We start from the raw sequence: 20,933 nt of genomic DNA on the forward strand, positions 1-20,933 counted from the left end.
CTATTGGGCTCAGGGGTTCAACCCAGTCCAGGTTCCTCCGTGAGCTGGTACATCTAGCAGCAGTTAGCTGTGGCTTTCGTAACAAGAAGGCCCAAAGCCCTCAGGAGGGTTGAGGAGGAGCAGCCAGACGATATGAGAGGAAACATTTACTGGGTTACAAATGAGACCCAGTTAACAGTGAGGCACCGCCCCCAGAATCCCACTGTGCCGGCAGTGTTTGGACTGGTTCTGACCCGGCTGTGCTGTGGTATATGCTCTTTACACCACAGCTGTCTACATTTCAGACGGAATAATGGTGATCATCCATTCCCCATCAATTTGCAACAGTTGAAACAAAATCAAAACTTTATTGACAAAGACCAACTGTGAACATATCCTCACTGGGCGCTATGTGTCTGTGGTGTGTGTGTCAGTGTGTGTGTGTGTGTCAGTGTGTGTCTGGTGTGTGTGTGTGTGTCTGGTGTGTGTGTGTGTCTGGTGTGTGTGTGTGTGTGTGTGTGTCAGTGTGTGTCTAGTGTGTGTGTGTGTGTCTGTCTGGTGTGTGTGTGTCAGTCTGGTGTGTGTGTGTGTCTGTCTGGTGTGTGTGTGTGTCAGTGTCTGTCTGGTGTGTGTGTGTGTCAGTGTCTGTCTGGTGTGTGTGTGTGTCAGTGTGTGTCGAGTGTGTGTGTCAGTGTGTGTGTGTGTGTGTGTCTGTCTGGTGTGTGTGTGTGTGTCTGTCTGGTGTGTGTGTGTGTCTGTCTGGTGTGTGTGTCTGGTGTGTGTGTGTGTCAGTCTGGTGTGTGTGTCTGGTGTGTGTGTGTGTCAGTCTGGTGTGTCAGTCTGGTGTGTGTGTGTGTCAGTCTGGTGTGTGTGTGTGTCTGTCTGGTGTGTGTGTCAGTCTGGTGTGTGTGTGTGTCTGTCTGGTGTGTTTGTGTGTGTGTGTGTCAGTGTCTGGTGTGTGTGTGTGTCAGTGTCTATGTCTGTCTGGTGTGTGTGCGAGTGTTGCGGCAAAATCCAGCCTCATGTCAGCACTGGCGTCCAGGCTGCTGTCAGCTCGCCACTGCAGCTCCACATCGAGGAGCGTCGCTCCGACTGCGAAATGTTCCTGATGAGCAGAGAAACAGGTCAGCTCTGGATTTAGGGTCATGTGGTCATGTGATGCAGTCTGTCTACCTTCTTCCTGGTGCTGCGTGTTGCCACGGAGGGGTTAAAGGTCATGTCCTTGTTGCTGTAAACATCAAAAAGCTCTACTGGCAGCCTGCACAGGAGGACACAAAAGCGCAGGGGTCACTGGAAGACCTCAGTTCTACGAGAACACCAAGTCACATCAGTTGGTCATACTTGCGGCTCAGTTCCACGCCGAGCGCCGCCGACCCCTCGCTTGGTGCTCCCAGACTCAGATGAAGTGCAAACTGCCGAACTATTGGGTGGAAATGTCTCTGTGGACACAGGTGACATCATGGGTCACTGAACAAGTCTGAGTGTGTGTGTGTGTGTTTGTGTGTGTGTATACCTGCAGAGTGTGTAGTTCCCACAGTGTGGCGTTCTGAGCATTACAGTGTTCTGGTTCATTGAGCTCTGGCAGGTAGAAGCCGCTGCCCTGGACCTCATTATCCAGCAGGAGGTCACATCTGGGGAACACCTGACTCTCGCACACACACACACGGATGGATAAATCGGGTCAATAATTTAGCAACATTCTCACCTTCTTGTGAAACTGGAGAAATGACTAAACAATCCCTAAATAAACGAATCAACAATCCCTATATAAACGAATCAACAATCCCTAAATAAACGAATCAACAATCCCTTCATAAACAAATCAACAATCCCTAAATAAACGAATCAACAATCCCTAAATAAACGAATCAACAATCCCTAAATAAACGAATCAACAATCCCTAAATAAACGAATCAACAATCCCTAAATAAACGAATCAACAATCCCTAAATAAACGAATCAATAATCCCTAAATAAACTAATCAACAATCCATAAATAAACTAATCAACAATCCCTAAATAAACTAATCAACAATCCCTAAATAAACGAATCAACAATCCCTAAATAAACGAATCAACAATCCCTAAATAAACGAATCAACAATCCCTAAATAAACGAATCAACAATCCCGAAATAAACGAATCAACAATCCCTAAATAAACGAATCAACAATCCCTAAATAAACGAATCAACAATCCCTAAATAAACGAATCAACAATCCCTAAATAAACGAATCAACAATCCCTAAATAAACGAATCAACAATCCCTAAATAAACGAATCAACAATCCTTAAATACACGAATCAACAATCCTTAAATAAACGAATCAACAATCCCAAAATAAACGAATCAACAATCCCAAAATAAACGAATCAACAATCCCTAAATAAACGAATCAATAATCCATAAATAAACGAATCAATAATCCATAAATAAACGAATCAATAATCCATAAATAAACGAATCAATAATCCATAAATAAACGAATCAATAATCCATAAATAAACGAATCAATAATCCATAAATAAATGACTCAAATTCAGTTCAAACCAGATTACACCACCCTGACTTGGTGGTGCCTTCAGGTCTGCAGGTCTTCGGTTCCACACTCCGTAGCAATGAAAGGAGGACCCGATGCTTGAGGAGACCTTATCAATATCCCATCAATACCTGACCTTCAAGAACTTTACAAACCAATCAAAATCCATTCAGGAGCGACCCTTCAACACGGGTCCAAGGTGTTCCTTCACTTTGGTTCTCACCAGGTGAGTTCAAACCTCACCACCTCTGTTGGTTCATCAAGTCATTGAAGTGATTAAAACAAGTGAAAGGATAGAGGGGCAGGACTCAGGACAGGACCCTGGTCTGACTTCAGCACCATCAGCAGCCAGGACAAACCGCTCTCGTGTTTCTGGCTCTGTGATTGGCTCATGTGTGTCTCTCTCACTCACTCACCCACACCCACCCACTCCCACACCCACCCACCCACCCCTAAATGCCCTCATGAAGAGATGCATGTGACTCACATGCAGCGCAGCTCTGCTGGCAGCGAGGATTCCCACACTGGCGTTGGGCAGCACGTGCAGACTGAGCATGCTCAGTCGTTTGATGAAGGCCAGCACCCGCTGCAGCGTCACCTGCTTCCTACGGCGCATAAGCATGGCGTCCAGGCACCGCAGCACAATGATGACATCATCATCAGGCGTGCCTAAGAAAGATGAATGATCATCAGTGGCGTGTTGCTGAGGTCAGCCATGATCATGTGACCTCACCCACCTGCATGCAGCTGCGGGAGCATCTTATAGAATTGAGAGTAGAAGTTTAGCGGGTCAACGGTCAGGACGTCGCCTAACGTACAAACATCAACAATCTGTCAGACACAGCAGTGACATCACTTCCTGCCAGCAGCTTCTCACATGCGACTCCTCGTCGTAAACCACTGACCCTGTCCTGAGAGGATGGTGAAGACCGTTTGGATGCAGTGGAGGCTCTCCCGCCGGCTCAGATCCTGCCACATCATCATCATCATCATCATCAGTCAGGCGTGTGCGTGTAGGCATGCCTGTGTGTGTGCGTGCGTGTGTGCGTGGTACTCACGCCTGACTGGATGAGGCCCTGAAGCACATTCAGCAGGTCGTCAAAGAACTCCAGGTTGATCAGGTGGGCGAACCTGAGAGGAAGTAACATCACAGCTGATGCGTGTGTCTGTGCCTGTGCACGTGTGTGTCTGTATATTTGCCTGTGCACGTGTGTGTGTCTGTGCACATGTGTGTTTCTGAGCACGTGTGTGTGCCTGTGCACGTGTGTGTCTGTATATGTGCCTGTGCACGTGTGTGTGTCTGTGCACGTGTTTCTGAGCACATGTGTGTGTGCCTGTGCACGTGTGTGTGTCTGTATATGTGCCTGTGCACGTGTGTGTGTGCCTGTGCACGTGTGTGTGTGCCTGTGCACGTGTGTGTGTCTGTATATGTGCCTGTGCACGTGTGTGTGTCTGTATATGTGCCTGTGCACGTGTGTGTGTCTGTATATGTGCCTGTGCACGTGTGTGTGTGCCTGTGCACGTGTGTGTGTCTGTATATGTGCCTGTGCACGTGTGTGTGTCTGTATATGTGCCTGTGCACGTGTGTGTGTCTGTGTGTGCCTGTGCACGTGTGTGTGTCTGTATATGTGCCTGTGCACGTGTGTGTGTGCCTGTGCACGTGTGTGTGTCTGTGTGTGCCTGTGCACGTGTGTGTGTCTGTATATGTGCCTGTGCACGTGTATATGTGCCTGTGCACGTGTGTGTGTCTGTGTGTGCCTGTGCACGTGTGTGTGTCTGTGTGTGCCTGTGCACGTGTGTGTGTCTGTATATGTGCCTGTGCACGTGTATATGTGCCTGTGCACGTGTGTGTGTCTGTGTGTGCCTGTGCACGTGTGTGTGTCTGTATATGTGCCTGTGCACGTGTATATGTGCCTGTGCACGTGTGTGTGTCTGTGTGTGCCTGTGCACGTGTGTGTGTCTGTATATGTGCCTGTGCACGTGTGTGTGTCTGTGTGTGCCTGTGCACGTGTGTGTGTCTGTATATGTGCCTGTGCACGTGTGTGTGTGCCTGTGCACGTGTGTGTGTCTGTGTGTGCCTGTGCACGTGTGTGTGTCTGTATATGTGCCTGTGCACGTGTATATGTGCCTGTGCACGTGTGTGTGTCTGTGTGTGCCTGTGCACGTGTGTGTGTCTGTATATGTGCCTGTGCACGTGTATATGTGCCTGTGCACGTGTGTGTGTCTGTATATGTGCCTGTGCACGTGTGTGTGTCTGTGTGTGCCTGTGCACGTGTGTGTGTCTGTATATGTGCCTGTGCACGTGTGTGTGTGCCTGTGCACGTGTGTGTGTCTGTGTGTGCCTGTGCACGTGTGTGTGTCTGTATATGTGCCTGTGCACGTGTGTGTGTGCCTGTGCACGTGTGTGTGTCTGTATATGTGCCTGTGCACGTGTGTGTGTGCCTGTGCACGTGTGTGTGTCTGTATATGTGCCTGTGCACGTGTGTGTGTCTGTATATGTGCCTGTGCACGTGTGTGTGTCTGTGTGTGCCTGTGCACGTGTGTGTCTGTGTGCCTGTGCACATGTGTGTGTCTGTATATGTGCCTGTGCACATGTGCACGTGTCTGTGCCTGTGCACGTGTGTGAATGTGTGTGTGCCTGTGCACGTGTGTGTCTGTGTGTGCCTGTGCACGTGTGTCTGTGTATGTACCTGTGCACGTGTATGCCTGTGCACATGTGTGTGTTTGTGTACGTGTGTGTGTGTCATACTTAGCCAGCCCCTCCAACACAGCAGGAAGGAGAACAGACTTCTGAGCTTTTTTTAAGATACGGAAATAAATGAGGAAGACGATGTTGAGAGTCTCTGTGTGCTGACGATGAAGAGGGAGACAAAGAGGACGGTGAGTTCAAGGTCCGTCAGGGAACTCCTGATGCCGTCGGCACTCGCCATCTCACCAGTTTGAGTTTCTTGTCTTTGTTCTCGGAGGCTTCTGCCTCCAGTAGCTCCTGATGAAGTTTCTCCTCCGCCTTCTTCCACTGCGCGCGCGCACACACACACACACACACACACACACACACACACACACCTCAGCTCAGCTACATAGAGCAAGTAAAATCAGTACTGAACATGTCAACATTTATTTCTAAAGGTTTTACTGACATGAAATTTTCACCTGATGTCATAAACTCAAAAAAGCAAATAAACCGAATATGGATCCCGCCTGATCACTGGATCCCGTCTGATCACTGGATCCTGCCTGATCACTGGATCACACGGAGCACCAGACAAGGACAGTACTGAACAAACCAAGTCAGTCATGGGAGCCTTTGTTGAAATCTGTCAGTAACGAGAGAGCAACCCCCCATCAGTGCACGAGTCCCAGCTGCTTCAGTCCCAGCTGCTTCAGTCCCAGCTGCTTCAGTCCCAGCTGCTTCAGTCTGTTCAGTCCCAGCTGCTTCAGTCCCAGCTGCTTCAGTATGTTCAGTCCCAGCTGCTTCAGTCCCAGCTGCTTCAGTCTGTTCAGTCCCAGCTGCTTCAGTCCCAGCTGCTTCAGTCCCAGCTGCTTCAGTCCCAGCTGCTTCAGTCCCAGCTGCTTCAGTATGTTCAGTCCCAGCTGCTTCAGTCCCAGCTGCTTCAGTCCCAGCTGCTTCAGTATGTTCAGTCCCAGCTGCTTCAGTCCCAGCTGCTTCAGTATGTTCAGTCCCAGCTGCTTCAGTCCCAGCTGCTTCAGTCCCAGCTGCTTCAGTATGTTCAGTCCCAGCTGCTTCAGTCCCAGCTGCTTCAGTCTGTTCAGTCCCAGCTGCTTCAGTCCCAGCTGCTTCAGTCCCAGCTGCTTCAGTCCCAGCTGCTTCAGTCTGTTCAGTCCCAGCTGCTTCAGTCTGTTCAGTCCCAGCTGCTTCAGTCCCAGCTGCTTCAGTCTGTTCAGTCCCAGCTGCTTCAGTCCCAGCTGCTTCAGTCCCAGCTGCTTCAGTCTGTTCAGTCCCAGCTGCTTCAGTCTGTTCAGTCCCAGCTGCTTCAGTCTGTTCAGTCCCAGACGAGCCCAAGAGACACTGAGACCAGACCAAGACTAAACTCTCTGGATGGAACGTCAGGGTGAGGGCGGTTCTACAGCACCGGCACTGCCAACCGCCGCCTATTGGAAGGAAGGATGAATGGAAGGATGAAGCGCGCACACACTCACGCTCTCATCGGAGAATGTAAGAGTGTCTCAAGCTGGTGTGGCTGTTCTATGAATTAGTCTGTGAGCTACGTTCACACTGATTAAGGGACGCCGCCTGGCTTCACACTCTTCAGCAGGACACGGATCCCAACACACCGCCAATCACCTGACCAGAGCCCGTAGAACATCTATGGAAGGAACCAAAGATCGGAGCTCAAGAAGACGCCCAGGGAACCTTCAGGATGGAGGACTGACGGGGTGGAGGATGCTGCCACTGCAGAGTGACAGTCGTTTCCAGTAAGTTTGTTCGACAACTTCCAGCGTGTCGCTCCATGATCTCACAGATCGTCATGGAGACCTGCGGCTGGGTTTCTGTGCTTGTGGATCTCTTGGGTTGTTCCATGTCAGTTACACCTTAAACGCTGACGCGTCCAACACTGACCGCACCTGAACGAGTGTCACGTGTCAAACATCCTGTGTCTCTCAGGTCAAACACGATGACGTTGTGTCCGGTATCGCCTGATCAGACACTGTTAGCGTGTCGTCATGGAGACAGAGGTGATCAGAGTGTTGTTACTGCAGCCTCACTTGATCACACTGAATCGCCGTCGGTGTCTCGCACTTGCTACAGGAACACAAAGACGCATGAGTGAATGTGGTCGCCGCCACGCCATGTCAACGGTGTCACATTACCTTCCGCTGCATCCGGGACAGCTTCTTCTTCTTCTCTTTGTTAGTCATGAACTTCATCTTGGGCGCCGTGTCCTCCACGTCCTTCTTCACCTCCACCTCTTTGATCCTCAGACTCAGCAGTGTCCTCAGCACCTGAGCAGGAAGTGAGGTCAGCATTCCATGTTAGAGGAGGTGGAGCCATGAGCGGGCGAGCAAGTGCGACACCTCCCCCTGTTCATTAGTCAGACATTAAGAGCAGCAGAGACAGAAATCCCAGCCATGCTGGTTCCTGGCAACCCTCCACAGACAATCATCCCTGAGAGTGAATGTGTCACATGAGGAGGCTGGAGACCCCAGCAGGTGTGAGGGAGGGGTCCTGACCCACACCTCACAGCGCTACACACTCATCCCCTGGTACTGGTCTGGACTCAAGCTCCAGATCAGCCTGCTGAGGAACCAGAACTTATTGAGACTAAAAAATGACTTGAATATCACGAATGTTAGCCTCTGAACTGGACAGAAACTGGGAACAAAGGAACGCGACTAAAACCAAGATGGACTTCCTTCCGAAGACAATGAATAAAATTAATAACAGCTGCCAAAATGATCACTGATGACATCACAGCGGGTGTTTGATTGGTTACCTTGGGTCTGACGTTGTAGTTGAGACTCTTCACTAGACCAGAGATGACCCGCACCGCGGCCAGCGAGGCCCCGCCCATTTTGTCCTGCTGGAAGAGCTTCCTGAACGCATCACAGCACATGTCCGACATCTGCGAGATACACACACACACTGATCACCACACCTGCGACACACACACATACTCATCACCACACCTGCGACACACACACATACTCATCACCACACCTGCGACACACACACATACTCATCACCACACCTGCGACACACACACACACACACACACACTCATCACAACTGCGACACACACACAGACACAAACTCATCACCACACCTGCGACACACACACACACACTGATCACCACACACACACACACACACTGATCACCACACCTGCGACACACACTGATCACCACACCTGCGACACACACTGATCACCACACCTGCGACACACACTGATCACCACACCTGCGACACACACACACACACACACACACACTGATCACCTTACCTGCGACACACACACACACACTCATCACCACACCTGCGACACACACACACACACTCATCACCACACCTGCGACACACACACACACACTCATCACCACACCTGCGACACACACACACACACTCATCACCACACCTGCGACACACACACACACACTCATCACCACACCTGCGACACACACACACACACTCATCACCACACCTGCGACACACACACACACACTCATCACCACACCTGCGACACACACACACACACTCATCACCACACCTGCGACACACACACACACACTCATCACCACACCTGCGACACACACACACACTCATCACCACACCTGCGACACACACACACACAGACACTGATCACACCTGCGACACACACACACACACACAGACACTGATCACACCTGCGACACACACACACACACACAGACACTGATCACACCTGCGACACACACACACACACACAGACACTGATCACACCTGCGACACACACACACACACACAGACACTGATCACAACTGCGACACACACACACTCATCACAACTGCGACACACACACACTCATCACAACTGCGACACACACACACTCATCACAACTGCGACACACACACACTCATCACAACTGCGACACACACACACTCATCACAACTGCGACACACACACACTCATCACAACTGCGACACACACACACTCATCACAACTGCGACACACACACTCATCACAACTGCGACACACACACTCATCACAACTGCGACACACACACACTCATCACAACTGCGACACACACACACTCATCACAACTGCGACACACACACACTCATCACAACTGCGACACACACACACTCATCACAACTGCGACACACACACACTCATCACAACTGCGACACACACACACTCATCACAACTGCGACACACACACACTCATCACAACTGCGACACACACACACTCATCACAACTGCGACACACACACACTCATCACAACTGCGACACACACACACTCATCACAACTGCGACACACACACACTCATCACAACTGCGACACACACACACACTCATCACAACTGCGACACACACACACTCATCACACCTGCGACACACACACACTGATCACACCTGCGACACACACACACTCATCACAACAGCGCCACACACACTCATCACAACTGCGACACACACACACTCATCACAACTGCGACACACACACACTCATCACAACTGCGACACACACACACTCATCACAACTGCGACACACACACACTCATCACAACTGCGACACACACACACTCATCACAACTGCGACACACACACACTCATCACAACTGCGACACACACACACTCATCACAACTGCGACACACACACACTCATCACAACTGCGACACACACACACTCATCACAACTGCGACACACACACACACACTGATCACCACACCTGCGACACACACACACACACTGATCACCACACCTGCGACACACACACACACACTGATCACCACACCTGCGACACACACACACACACTGATCACCACACCTGCGACACACACACACACACTGATCACCACACCTGCGACACACACACACACACTGATCACCACACCTGCGACACACACACACACACTGATCACCACACCTGCGACACACACACACACACTGATCACCACACCTGCGACACACACACACTGATCACCACACCTGCGACACACACACACACACTGATCACCACACCTGCGACACACACACACACACTGATCACCACACCTGCGACACACACACACACACTGATCATCACACCTGCGACACACACACACACACACTGATCACCACACCTGCGACACACACACACACACTGATCATCACACCTGCGACACACACACACACACACTGATCACCACACCTGCGACACACACACACACACTGATCACCACACCTGCGACACACACACACACACACTCATCACCACACCTGCGACACACACACACACACTCATCACCACACCTGCGACACACACACACACACACACTGATCACCACACCTGCGACACACACACACACACACTGATCACCACACCTGCGACACACACACACACACACTGATCATCACACCTGCGACACACACACACACACACTGATCACCACACCTGCGACACACACACACACACACTGATCACTACACCTGCGACACACACACACTGATCACCACACCTGCGACACACACACACTGATCACCACACCTGCGACACACACACACTGATCACCACACCTGCGACACACACACACTGATCACCACACCTGCGACACACACACACTGATCACCACACCTGCGACACACACACACACACACTGATCACCACACCTGCGACACACACACACTGATCACCACACCTGCGACACACACACACACAGACACTCATCACCACACCTGCGACACACACTCATCACCACACCTGCGACACACACACACACGCACTGATCACCACACCTGCGACACACACACACACACACTGATCATCACACCTGCGACACACACACACACACACACACACACACTGATCACCACACCTGCGACACACACACACACACACACACACACACTGATCACCACACCTGCGACACACACACACACACACTGATCACTACACCTGCGACACACACACACTGATCACTACACCTGCGACACACACACACTGATCACTACACCTGCGACACACACACACTGATCACCACACCTGCGACACACACACACTGATCACCACACCTGCGACACACACACACTGATCACCACACCTGCGACACACACACACAGACACTCATCACCACACCTGCGACACACACACACAGACACTCATCACCACACCTGCGACACACACACACTGATCACCTCACCTGCGACACACACACACTGATCACCACACCTGCGACACACACACACTGATCACCACACCTGCGACACACACACACAGACACTGATCACCACACCTGCGACACACACACAGACACTGATCACAACTGCGACACACACACACTCATCACCACACCTGCGACACACACACACACACACCCCCCCACACACACTGATCACAACTGCGACACACACACACACAGACACTGATCACAACTGCGACACACACACACACAGACACTGATCACAACTGCGACACACACACACACACTGATCACCACACCTGCGACACACACACACACACTGATCACCACACCTGCGACACACACACACACACCCCCTGATCACCACACCTGCGACACACACACACATTGATCATCAAACCTGCGACACAGACACACCCAAACACACACACACACACCATCTTGGCAGGGTCATTCATCAGCGTTGCCAGGGCAACGATGATGTTGTTGTGGAAATTGAAGTGAGTCATGGCGAGCAGCAGCTCACACAGACACCTCACGGCGACCTCGGCGAGGCTGCGGTACGCCTGGAAACCCACCGCCTGGCTGCGCTTCTTCTTCTTCTGCTTCCAGTCTGAGGAGCAGACAGGGCGCCAGGTTAGTGGCGTGTTGGCTGGCTGCGCTGTGTGGTGAGGGGCTGTGAGGTGGCGGCGTACCTCTGATGGTCAACTCGAGGTCCTCCAGGTAGAACTTGTACTGACTCACCAAACCTTCCTCGAACTCCCGCAGCTGCTGCGTCTCTTTCCTCACCTGCGTGACACCAAAGAACACATGAGACACGCCTCCATGCCACTGTGGACCTCCCCACCTGGACAAACGCACTGGTGACCTTTGACCTCTAACACACCTTGGTGGCCTTCTCTGCAGAGGTCAAAGGTCGTATCCTGTATGAGGGAGCAATGTCTTTAAAGATCTCCATCAGAGACACCATCACCAGCTTTCTGACCGTCACAGCGGCGCAGGGGTCCGCCTCCATCAACATCCCCCGCAGCTGCTTCACACTCTTGATCTACAAACACATACACACACACACACACACACACACAGAGGTTAGAGGAGATGGGCAGATACGCCTCCACAGCGGTTCAACGGCGTGTGGGCCCGGCTCACGTTGGCAGCAGGGTTGGAGATGATGGCGGAGCTGAGGCTGGCGATGCTCAACTTCCTGTCCTGGATCTTCTGAGCCCGCAGCTTCTCTCGCTCCTCGGTTGTCAGCACCGCAGAGGAACCTGCCTCTGGAGAGAGGGTCACATGACAATACTACACTGTTCCAGAGGCGGCAGATGCTTTAAAGCTCAGCCTGTCCCTCAGGGTCAAAGGTCATTCTCACCAATTTCAGTCTGCTCTGTCTCACCAGTGTCATCCTCTTCTTCCACCTCTTCCTGCTGCTTTTTAATAACTACACACACACACGCAATGAGATAATAATTGGTTTCAAAACAATAAAACACACACACATTTCATCTGTCAGTCACTCATTTGATCACTGATCAATGATGATGTCACCTCTCTCCACGCTCTGTGGGATGACCCCCGTCTTGTCCTTGATAGGCAGCAAGTGGATGACCTCCGTCTCTTCTGTCCTCGCCATCTTCCTGGGAACCTTCTCATAACTCTGGATGACCTCTGACCTCTGCCTCTTGCCACCACGCACCAGCTCACTGACAACCCCCCCCCATTCTTCATCAAACATTCACTCATAAATAAACAACATGGTGTGTATCTGTGAGTGTGTGTCTGTGTGTGTGCACAGGCATGTGCATGGTGGCGTTACCATGACGACAGGTCTCTGGTCAGGAAGGAGGCCTGCTGCGCCATCATGGTCATTTGCTGCAAGTCACCATCATCCATCATGTCGGTCGGGAGACTCTCCAGGAACTCCTCCTCTTCCTCTGTCAATGGTCATGTGACCAGTCAGAGACAGATGTCACACACCCTGCATGTCAATTAGCCTTTTCACACAAACGCAGGACATTGTGACAGTAACCGACGGTGACGGCGGTGGGTTTGGGGAAAAGTGTCACCTTCAGACCCCTGTGTTAGGAGCTGAAGGTCTCACCGGGTCTCTGTGTGTATGTCTCCAGCGGTCGCGGCGTCCTGATGACGGCATCCTTCACCGCCTGCCTAAGCCGCTTCTGCTCTTTACGCTGTTTCTTGGCCACGTTCTGCTGCTTCAGCTGACGGTTCTTCAGCTTGTTCTCCAGCTTTACGCCGCTTGTCTTCAGCAGTCGGCGGAATGTCGGACGTCGTTTCTTTGACCGCGGCTGTAGGAGGAAGGAAGGCCGAGAGGACGAGGAACAAGGGATTAACAGATCCAGAAAGGAGGAGGAGGAGCTGACATCACTGGTCACGTGAACTCTCCACGGTTCCCTCAGGAATTAGGGGCCTTAGAAGGAACGACATGCACTTCGACCACAGGAGCCAGGGTCAGCATTTGTGCACGCTTTGGTTTCAGGAACTGCAGAAACATTTGGGGTTGCAAAGGCCTTGATGGATTTCTAGAACCCTTCTGAAACACTCATGCTCTTATTTTGAAAGTGTCCCCTATGAACCTGCCTCAAACTCCAATAAAGACAAATGTTCCAGACGTGGCTCTGCCTTTCATCTCCATCCCTAATTTTTTTGTTCCATTCTCAGGTGCTTCTGGTACTTTGGCCACTTTCACTGCAAACGTGGACGGAGCTAAACCTGAGCACCCACCGCGACCTCAATAATGTACATCAAGCAGAGCCGCAAGACTTCGAACAGTCCAGCTACGACGACACGATGACGTCATCCAGGTTCAGGAACACCCAGAGATTTTAAACAGCAATATTCCTCCTGAGAACTCAAATCTCCCACATTTCTACTGGACAGTGAAGTACCCGACACCTCACTGATACTCACGTTTCCACTGAAACAAAACTTGTTAATTTAACTGATTTCCGAACCAACGCTTCACGTGATGCTTCTAACAAAGTACAACAGAACTCGGTCAGGATTCTCTGACCGGAACCAGAACTGGACCATCGGTCCGCTTCACTGCTCACGGAAAACCTCAATTCGTGTTTTTCTCTGCGAATTCTGGCGGCAGTCCGAACGGCGCCTGGACGTTTCCTCCTCCGCATCGAGTAGAACTTACCGGACCCATGTCGTCTCCACGGAGTCGTCGGTGTTCGGGAGGAAAATGTGGCAGGTTGTCTGTTCTCGCACGCGTGTTGAGGAGGTCGCGACTGTGACCTGGAAGCACTGGACCGTCTCCGGAGTGACGACAGCGACGCCAGCGGAGGGAGGCCGCGCTGCAGCGAGTAAACGCAGGAACATTTAGCTTTAAACATTCATTTAAAAATATTATAAATTCTCCACAACTGCTCCAGTGGTGCAGTCTTTCACTGAGCTTTTATCTTGGTGTTAATGCGGAAGTGAGGTGGTACCAGGCTGGCTGGTCCAGAACCATCTTGATGTGCTTCGTCTTTGTCGTCCTCCTCTTATCCAGTTGGTCCAGGTCGGGGGGCAGCAGCCTCAGCAAGGAAGCCCAGACTGTCCTCTCCCAGCCACGTCCACCAGCTCTTCAGGGGGAATCCCGAGGTGTTCCCAGGCCAGCCCAGAGATATAATCCCTCCAGCGTGTCCTGGGTCGGCCCTGAGGCCTCCTCCTTGTCAGACATACCTGAACACCTCCTGAGGGAGGCGTCCTCTCCAGATGCCTGAACCACCTCCACTGACTCCTCTACCTGGAGGAGCAGCAGCTCTACTCTGAGTCCCTCCTGAAGGACTGAGCTCCTCACCCTGTCTCTAAGGGAGAGCCCAGCCTCCCTGAGGAGGAAACTCATTTCAGCCGCTTGTATTCAGGATCTTGTTCTTTCAGTCATTACCCAGAGCTCCTGACCACAGGTGAGGGTTGGAACGTAGATTGACAGGTAAAACGAGAGCTTCACCTTCTGGCTAAGCTCCCTCTTCACCACAATGGACTGGTTTAGCACCCACATCACTGCAGACGCCGCCCCAATCCACCTGTCAATCTCCCGCTCCATCCTACCCTCACTCATGAACAAGACCCCGAGATACTTAAACTCCTCCACCTGAGGTAGGACCTCCCCCCGACCTGGAGAGGTCATGGCCTGATGGAGCTAAGAGGACCACATCATCCACAAAGAGCAGAGACGACACCCTCCCGCCACCAAACTCAACCCCTCCACCACCCGGCTGCACCTAGAAATTGTGTCCATAAAAGTTATGAACAGAACCGGTGACAAAGGGCAGCCTTGGAGGAGTCCAACCCTCACCGGGAACAAGTCCGACTCATCATTCTCAGATGTATTTCAATACAAATACTACGACACCTGTGGGTCCCCTAACCTCACTTTGGACACCTCCTAGTGGCCAACCATAATGTTACATTGTTCATGACCTCATCATGACATCATGGCAAGTGCTGACAGACATGAGACATGAAGCTTTTAGTGAAACTTTTATTGTCCAACATGTAAAAATAAATTATAAAAAGAAACTATCAGAATCTGCATCATTGTTAGCAGAAACTCACGATTCAACCAATCACAGGGCAGCATCTCAGTGGGCGGGGCTTACACCTCTGGTAAAAAACAGAGCAGAGCTGCAAGAGCTGCAAACCTGTCCAGAGCTGGAGTTCATCTCCACCCCCAGGCTCATGGGTGCTGAAGTTTGCGATGCTGTCGTTCCACCCACTTCAAGACATTTCTAGTGAAGAAGTCATACTTGACTTCCTGTCTGCTGCTGACGTCCTCTATTTCAGTTCCTTCTTCATCAAACAAGCTCAGCAATGCGCCGTGGCACCGGCGATGCATTCAGGCGTAGCTGCATTTGTGTAGCCTCAGGTTGCGCTGGTCTGAGTACCTCTTCCCACACTTGTCACAGATGAACTGCTTGCCGCCTGCGTGCACGTGGCTCTTGTGTGTGCGCAGGTGGCTGCCTTGGCTGAAGGTCCGCCCACAGATGTCACAGCTATAGGGCTTCTCGCCAGTGTGGACGCGCACATGCAGCTTCAGGCTGTTGGCATTGTTGAACTTCTTGTCACAGGAGCTGCAGGCGAAGGGACGCTCCTCGGAGTGCGTGCGGCGATGCGAGATGAGGCTGCTCTGCTGGCTGAAAGTCTTGCCGCACTGCTGGCAGCTGAAGGGGCGCTCGCCGGTGTGGATCCGCCGGTGGATCTTCAGGTTGACCGCCTGGCGGAAGCTCTTCCCACAGATGTCGCAGCTGAAGGGACGCACGCCGCTGTGGCTGCGTGTGTGGTTCTTGAGGTTGACAGCGTGGCGGAAGGTCTTGGGGCAGTGTTCACACTTGAAGGGCTTCTGCCCGCTGTGGATGAGCTCGTGTGCTTTGAGCGTGACGGCACGTGTGAAGCCCTTCCCACACTCGCCACAGACAAAGACTTTGTTGCCAGTATGGATGAGGGCGTGGCGCTGCAGGTTCTGATGCAGGTTGAAGCGGCTCCCGCACAGCTCGCAGGCGAACGGCTTCTCGTCCGTGTGGATGATGGCGTGCGTTCTGAGTTGCGCCCGCTTGGAGAAACACTTGCCACACTGTGGACACTCATACGGCCGCTCACCGCTGTGGGCTCGCATGTGGCTCTGCAGACTCTGGCGCAGGCGGAAGTGGCGGCCACAGATGCTGCAGGTGAAGGATTTCTCGCCAATGTGGAGGCGGTTATGAGTCTTCAAGTCGGTCTGAGATGTGAAGGATTTCCCGCATGCTGCACACTTGAAGTACTTCCACGTCACGCTCTGCAGGAGGGGGCTGGGCGTGAGGGGAGGGTCCTGACCGGGGTCAGAGGTCGCCGGCTGGGCAGCTTCGACTCGAGCTCCTGCAAGAAAAACATCGTCCATGAGATGAAGAATCTGTGACAGAAGCTTTTAGTTTCATTTGTTTTCAGATTTAACTTTCCTAAACTTGACTTGAATGTTAATGAGGGGGTGGAGCCACAACGAGTCTGGCTAACAACTGAATACACGCAACAAATGAAACAGGAAATTAATATGAAAATAAATGTGAATGAAAAACCACATTTATAAATGCAATGATGATGTCAGAGTTCCCTCACCAATATCCAGAGCATGCTGGCGTCCCACTGAGGTTGACCTTTAACCTTTTAGATATAAACTAAGGAGTTCATGTCAACATTTGAAATCATCAGTCCACAGTGACCTTTGACCTATGCTCCATTCCTCTCACGTCCAACTGAACATCTGCTCACACTCTCACTTCCTGCCACGCCGCTGATGTGTTGCCTCACATCTCAAACTGCCACGTCAAAAAGATCGGCGTTCCGACTATGACGACTCAACACGCTGCTGATCAATCGTCAATATCAACAAATGTGGTTGAGAAACTCTAAGAAGTGAAGCGTCTGATCGCTGGCGAGAACCCGTCCCCACACGTCAATGACCGGGACCAGTGACTGACGGGTCCCCGGTCACGTACTCACGCTCAGCGATAGCGGCCAGGTCAATGGTTCCGTGTTCGTTCTTCACGGTGACAGCAGGGACAAACGGGGGCTCGGCGTCACTCTCCGGCCCTTGACCCTGTCAGGACAGGAAGCGGCGATGTCAGCGAGGTCACTGAAGGCATTGTGACAGGTGGGTCTTACCTGAGCGGGGGCTGGCATGTCAGGACTCTGCAGCGGGGCGCCATACGAATGTTCAGCCTCTGTGAGGGACAGATGGCTATCATGTTAGCTGTGTCTTAACATGTAAAAGTGATGACTGGGTGTGATTTGCAGAGAAGGGGCGGGGACTATGTACCAACGCATGCCTCGTGGAGGATGGCCAGGACCCTGGCGTGTGGCCTCTTGGTGCTCCTGGCAGCCTCCAGCAGTCTGGCTCCGTCCACAATGTTGACAATCTTCCCCAGAGCCTCGTTCCCCAGCGTCTCCATGACTGCAGCGAAGCGGACCTGAGATGGAGAGACACGACACGGACGTGGTGAGAGGAAGTGAGCTGCCACTGAGATGACGTCTCACCTAATCAACACTCCAGAACCTTACAGTTCCAGTCTAGAACCCTAACCCAGTACCCGGCTGGTTCTGAGGGTTAAAGGGACCTTGGCAGTCACAACACGAGAGTTCTTCACGAGGTTCAGACGCTTCACGTTCACGTGACAATAAATTTAAAATAAAAACTAAGTGTAGTTTGGCTATAAGCTCGATTAAAACCTGATGAACTGTCAAACTCAGATGTTGAAGAGTCGAGTTTTTCTCTTCATCAGACTTAAGATGTGGCACCATCGTCACCAGCACCACCCTGCATCCTCCTCCCAACAGTCAGACCACCACCCGCTGCTCACCATCTTCTCCCGGCTCTCTGCGTGCACTGTAGACGGGGGAGGCACATCTCCGGCGCCGGTACGGAGCTTCAAGCCGAGGCAGAGCGCGGAGCCTTCCCCCACCAGGTTCTGGAGCTCTGCCACGGCGGCGTAGACCAGCGACTCCATCACGGCGGCCAGTTGAGTGAGCACGCTAACGGAGGAGCTCATCCTGCCGCTACCGCCAGCTAACGGCTAACTAGCCGGCTAACATCAGCGGAGTTCGGAAGGTATTTAGAGGACAGTTGAAGCGGACACTTAGGCGGAAAGAAACACGGCAACTTTAGCGAACCGACAATTACGTGGTGGTTGGAAAAGCATCTGGAAGGCTTCGACTTCTACTCACGCAGGTCAAACACTCATTTCCGGTTGAAAAACACACTAAAAACTTTATTAAACAAGTTTGAAAAACACAGACAGGAAATTAACCCGGATTCTCAATATTGCTGTTGTGGCTCCACCCCATAAACTCCTGACCAATCAACAGAGCCCGCCCTCTGACCAGGTAAACTGGCACTTAAAAAAAAAATAGATCTTTATTGCAAGCTTGCTAATATACAGCGAACACAAAGCAAGCAGACAATCGTCAAGGACACAATTTTTATGCATCATTTTTTTTACATACCTTATTTTTCCTCACTGACTCCTAGAACAAAGCAGAATTGTGATCCACAATTGAAATACACATGAAACAGATGAGGTCACTTCCATTATCTTCAAAATTTCCATCTAGGGTCAATCAAGTTTGTTCTACTTTATTGTTCTATTAATAACTGGAAGGTTACCAACTCAGTTTCCATGCAAACAACCAGCAGAAGTCGAGTGCGCCTGAGGTGGCGAGTGGTCCCCAACACCAGCGTCACAATGACGTCACGCACCTGCAGCCCTCACTCCTCCCCTCCTCTGTCGCCTCTCTGATGGCGAAAGAAGTCCGGTAACCTGAGGCTCTGTGACGTCACACCCAGGGGCGTGGTTTGGATATGGCAAGGTGTGGCACGAACGGAGTATGCTACTGGCTCTCCTAGATCAACCCCTGCTGTAGCGGGGTTCCGTGCTGTTCCAATTCTCGCGGCCCGATTCGTGACGATGACCTCTTCTGCTGCTCCTCTCTGTCTGGCCGTGCTCAGCGCGCTGCATGCAAACAAATAAAGGGGTTTCCGAAGTGAGACCTTCCAACACTAAACTATCTTTGGGGCTGCTTGTGCACGTGGTTACCGCTACGTCACTACGCATGAATATAGCGCGAAAACCACACACTGAGGCTGCGTCCCAATTGCCAAGTACCAACCTACGTCCTCCTGCTACAACCTAAACACGGAGGCACCGTTCAGACACCCTAGAAGATGGTGGTGAAGCACGACCTCTGCTGGCAGAGCACAGATACCGCAATTAGGTAGACAGCACCAACGAAAGCCCCACCTGCTGGCCTGACTGTGGTACTGCACTCCACTCTGAGCACCTTTCATTCATTCTCTATTATTAAGCACATGAACGCACCTTTAGTCATCAACGACTATAAAAGAAAAGGTCCGCGGTGCATTGTGGGCCATAGGTTGCTCCGTAGGATGCACCTGAACCGACCTACAATGTGGGCGTGTTTAGGCTGGAACTTAGGTTGAGAAGTAGGTCGCTACTCACGCCAGTTGTGTTTCGGACAGCCTCCGACCTGCCCTGAGACCTACCATCAGACCTGCTTGGCAATTGGGACGCAGCATAGGACTTCCCCGGGTCACGACCAGGAAGTCGCGTTTGTTTATGTTCGGGTTTCAGCAGAAAAGCTCCGACCTTCTGGACTGTATAAGGTAACCTCCCATTTGTCCGACGCTCCATCGGTCCGACATCAGTGTCCAACAGACAAACAGACAACAACAAACAAACTGACCAGTTTCCTTCCTGAGTCGACCCTGGCCAGAGACAGGCGATGAAGATAGGAGGATGGTGATCAGGTCAGAATGGAATTCCCTGAGAATGAGGCTCTCATATCCTCCCTCCTACCTTTGATTTGGACTCACCCAAGTTCATGGATCCCTGCATTGTTCAAGACTTTGCCCGTCTCTATGAGAGCCATATTGACTCAACACAGCTCCAGACCCAGTGCCACTCAGCTCAGGCTTTTTTGACTTTTGACAAAGATGAAGATGATGATGATGATGGTGATCGCATTCTTGCCTCCCTCTCAAAACTCAGCACTCTCCCTGTTGCTCTCTCAGAGGTACTG

The 20,933-nt window shown here is 51.6% G+C and overlaps 2 protein-coding genes across 7 annotated transcripts; both read right to left on the reverse strand.

Moving 5' to 3' along the window:
- Positions 1–327: 327 nt before the first annotated feature.
- Positions 328–14,652, reverse strand: noc3l (NOC3-like DNA replication regulator). Of its 4 annotated transcripts, none has more exons than XM_086195577.1 (21): positions 14,521–14,652; positions 13,459–13,663; positions 13,174–13,291; positions 12,906–13,060; positions 12,730–12,798; positions 12,510–12,628; positions 12,247–12,408; positions 12,056–12,149; positions 11,798–11,973; positions 7,977–8,105; positions 7,354–7,485; positions 5,456–5,536; positions 5,270–5,370; positions 3,579–3,651; positions 3,426–3,489; positions 3,258–3,329; positions 3,008–3,189; positions 1,493–1,621; positions 1,321–1,418; positions 1,153–1,237; positions 328–1,084 (listed from the first exon to the last, which is right to left on the reverse strand). In XM_086195577.1, the coding sequence occupies exons 1-21, from the start codon at positions 14,527–14,529 to the stop codon at positions 947–949; spliced, it is 2,391 nt and encodes a 796-aa protein (XP_086051703.1). In that variant the 5' UTR covers positions 14,530–14,652; the 3' UTR covers positions 328–946. The 4 variants fall into 4 exon arrangements, 2 of the variants coding, with proteins under 2 accessions (XP_086051703.1, XP_086051702.1); XM_086195576.1 differs by having other exon boundaries at positions 12,510–12,634; XR_015111538.1 differs by lacking the exons at positions 328–1,084; positions 1,153–1,237; positions 1,321–1,418; positions 1,493–1,621; positions 3,008–3,189 and having other exon boundaries at positions 3,579–5,370.
- Positions 14,653–15,839: 1,187 nt separating this feature from the next.
- LOC147240151 (uncharacterized) lies at positions 15,840–19,949 on the reverse strand. Of its 3 annotated transcripts, none has more exons than XM_086195579.1 (5): positions 19,594–19,949; positions 18,157–18,307; positions 18,003–18,061; positions 17,841–17,937; positions 15,840–17,219 (listed from the first exon to the last, which is right to left on the reverse strand). In XM_086195579.1, exons 2-5 carry the CDS (start codon positions 18,287–18,289, stop codon positions 16,204–16,206), a joined length of 1,305 nt encoding a protein of 434 aa, XP_086051705.1. In that variant the 5' UTR covers positions 18,290–18,307; positions 19,594–19,949; the 3' UTR covers positions 15,840–16,203. The 3 variants fall into 3 exon arrangements, with proteins under 3 accessions (XP_086051705.1, XP_086051706.1, XP_086051704.1); XM_086195580.1 differs by lacking the exon at positions 19,594–19,949 and adding an exon at positions 19,341–19,564; XM_086195578.1 differs by lacking the exon at positions 19,594–19,949 and adding an exon at positions 18,698–19,300.
- Positions 19,950–20,933: the final 984 nt, after the last annotated feature.

The sequence above is a fragment of the Aulostomus chinensis genome, chromosome 23, assembly GCF_037954235.1.
Source record: "Aulostomus chinensis isolate RoL2024-O1b breed Wild chromosome 23, RoL_Achi_v1.0, whole genome shotgun sequence".
Classification (NCBI taxonomy): Eukaryota; Metazoa; Chordata; class Actinopteri; order Syngnathiformes; family Aulostomidae; genus Aulostomus; species Aulostomus chinensis.

Coding starts and splice junctions, on each gene's coding strand:
- noc3l (XM_086195576.1), bottom strand. Junction 12,409..12,509: donor TCTCCAACCCTGCTGCCAAC/GTGAGCCGGGCC, acceptor ATGTGTTTGTAG/ATCAAGAGTGTGAAGCAGCT. Junction 3,330..3,425: donor CACCATCCTCTCAGGACAGG/GTCAGTGGTTTA, acceptor TTTGTACGTTAG/GCGACGTCCTGACCGTTGAC.
- LOC147240151 (XM_086195578.1), bottom strand. CDS start 18,886: ATGAGCTCCTCCGTTAGCGTGCTCACTCAACTGGCCGCCGTGATGGAG. Junction 18,308..18,697: donor CAGAGAGCCGGGAGAAGATG/GTGAGCAGCGGG, acceptor TCTCCATCTCAG/GTCCGCTTCGCTGCAGTCAT. Junction 17,938..18,002: donor ACATGCCAGCCCCCGCTCAG/GTAAGACCCACC, acceptor CTGTCCTGACAG/GGTCAAGGGCCGGAGAGTGA.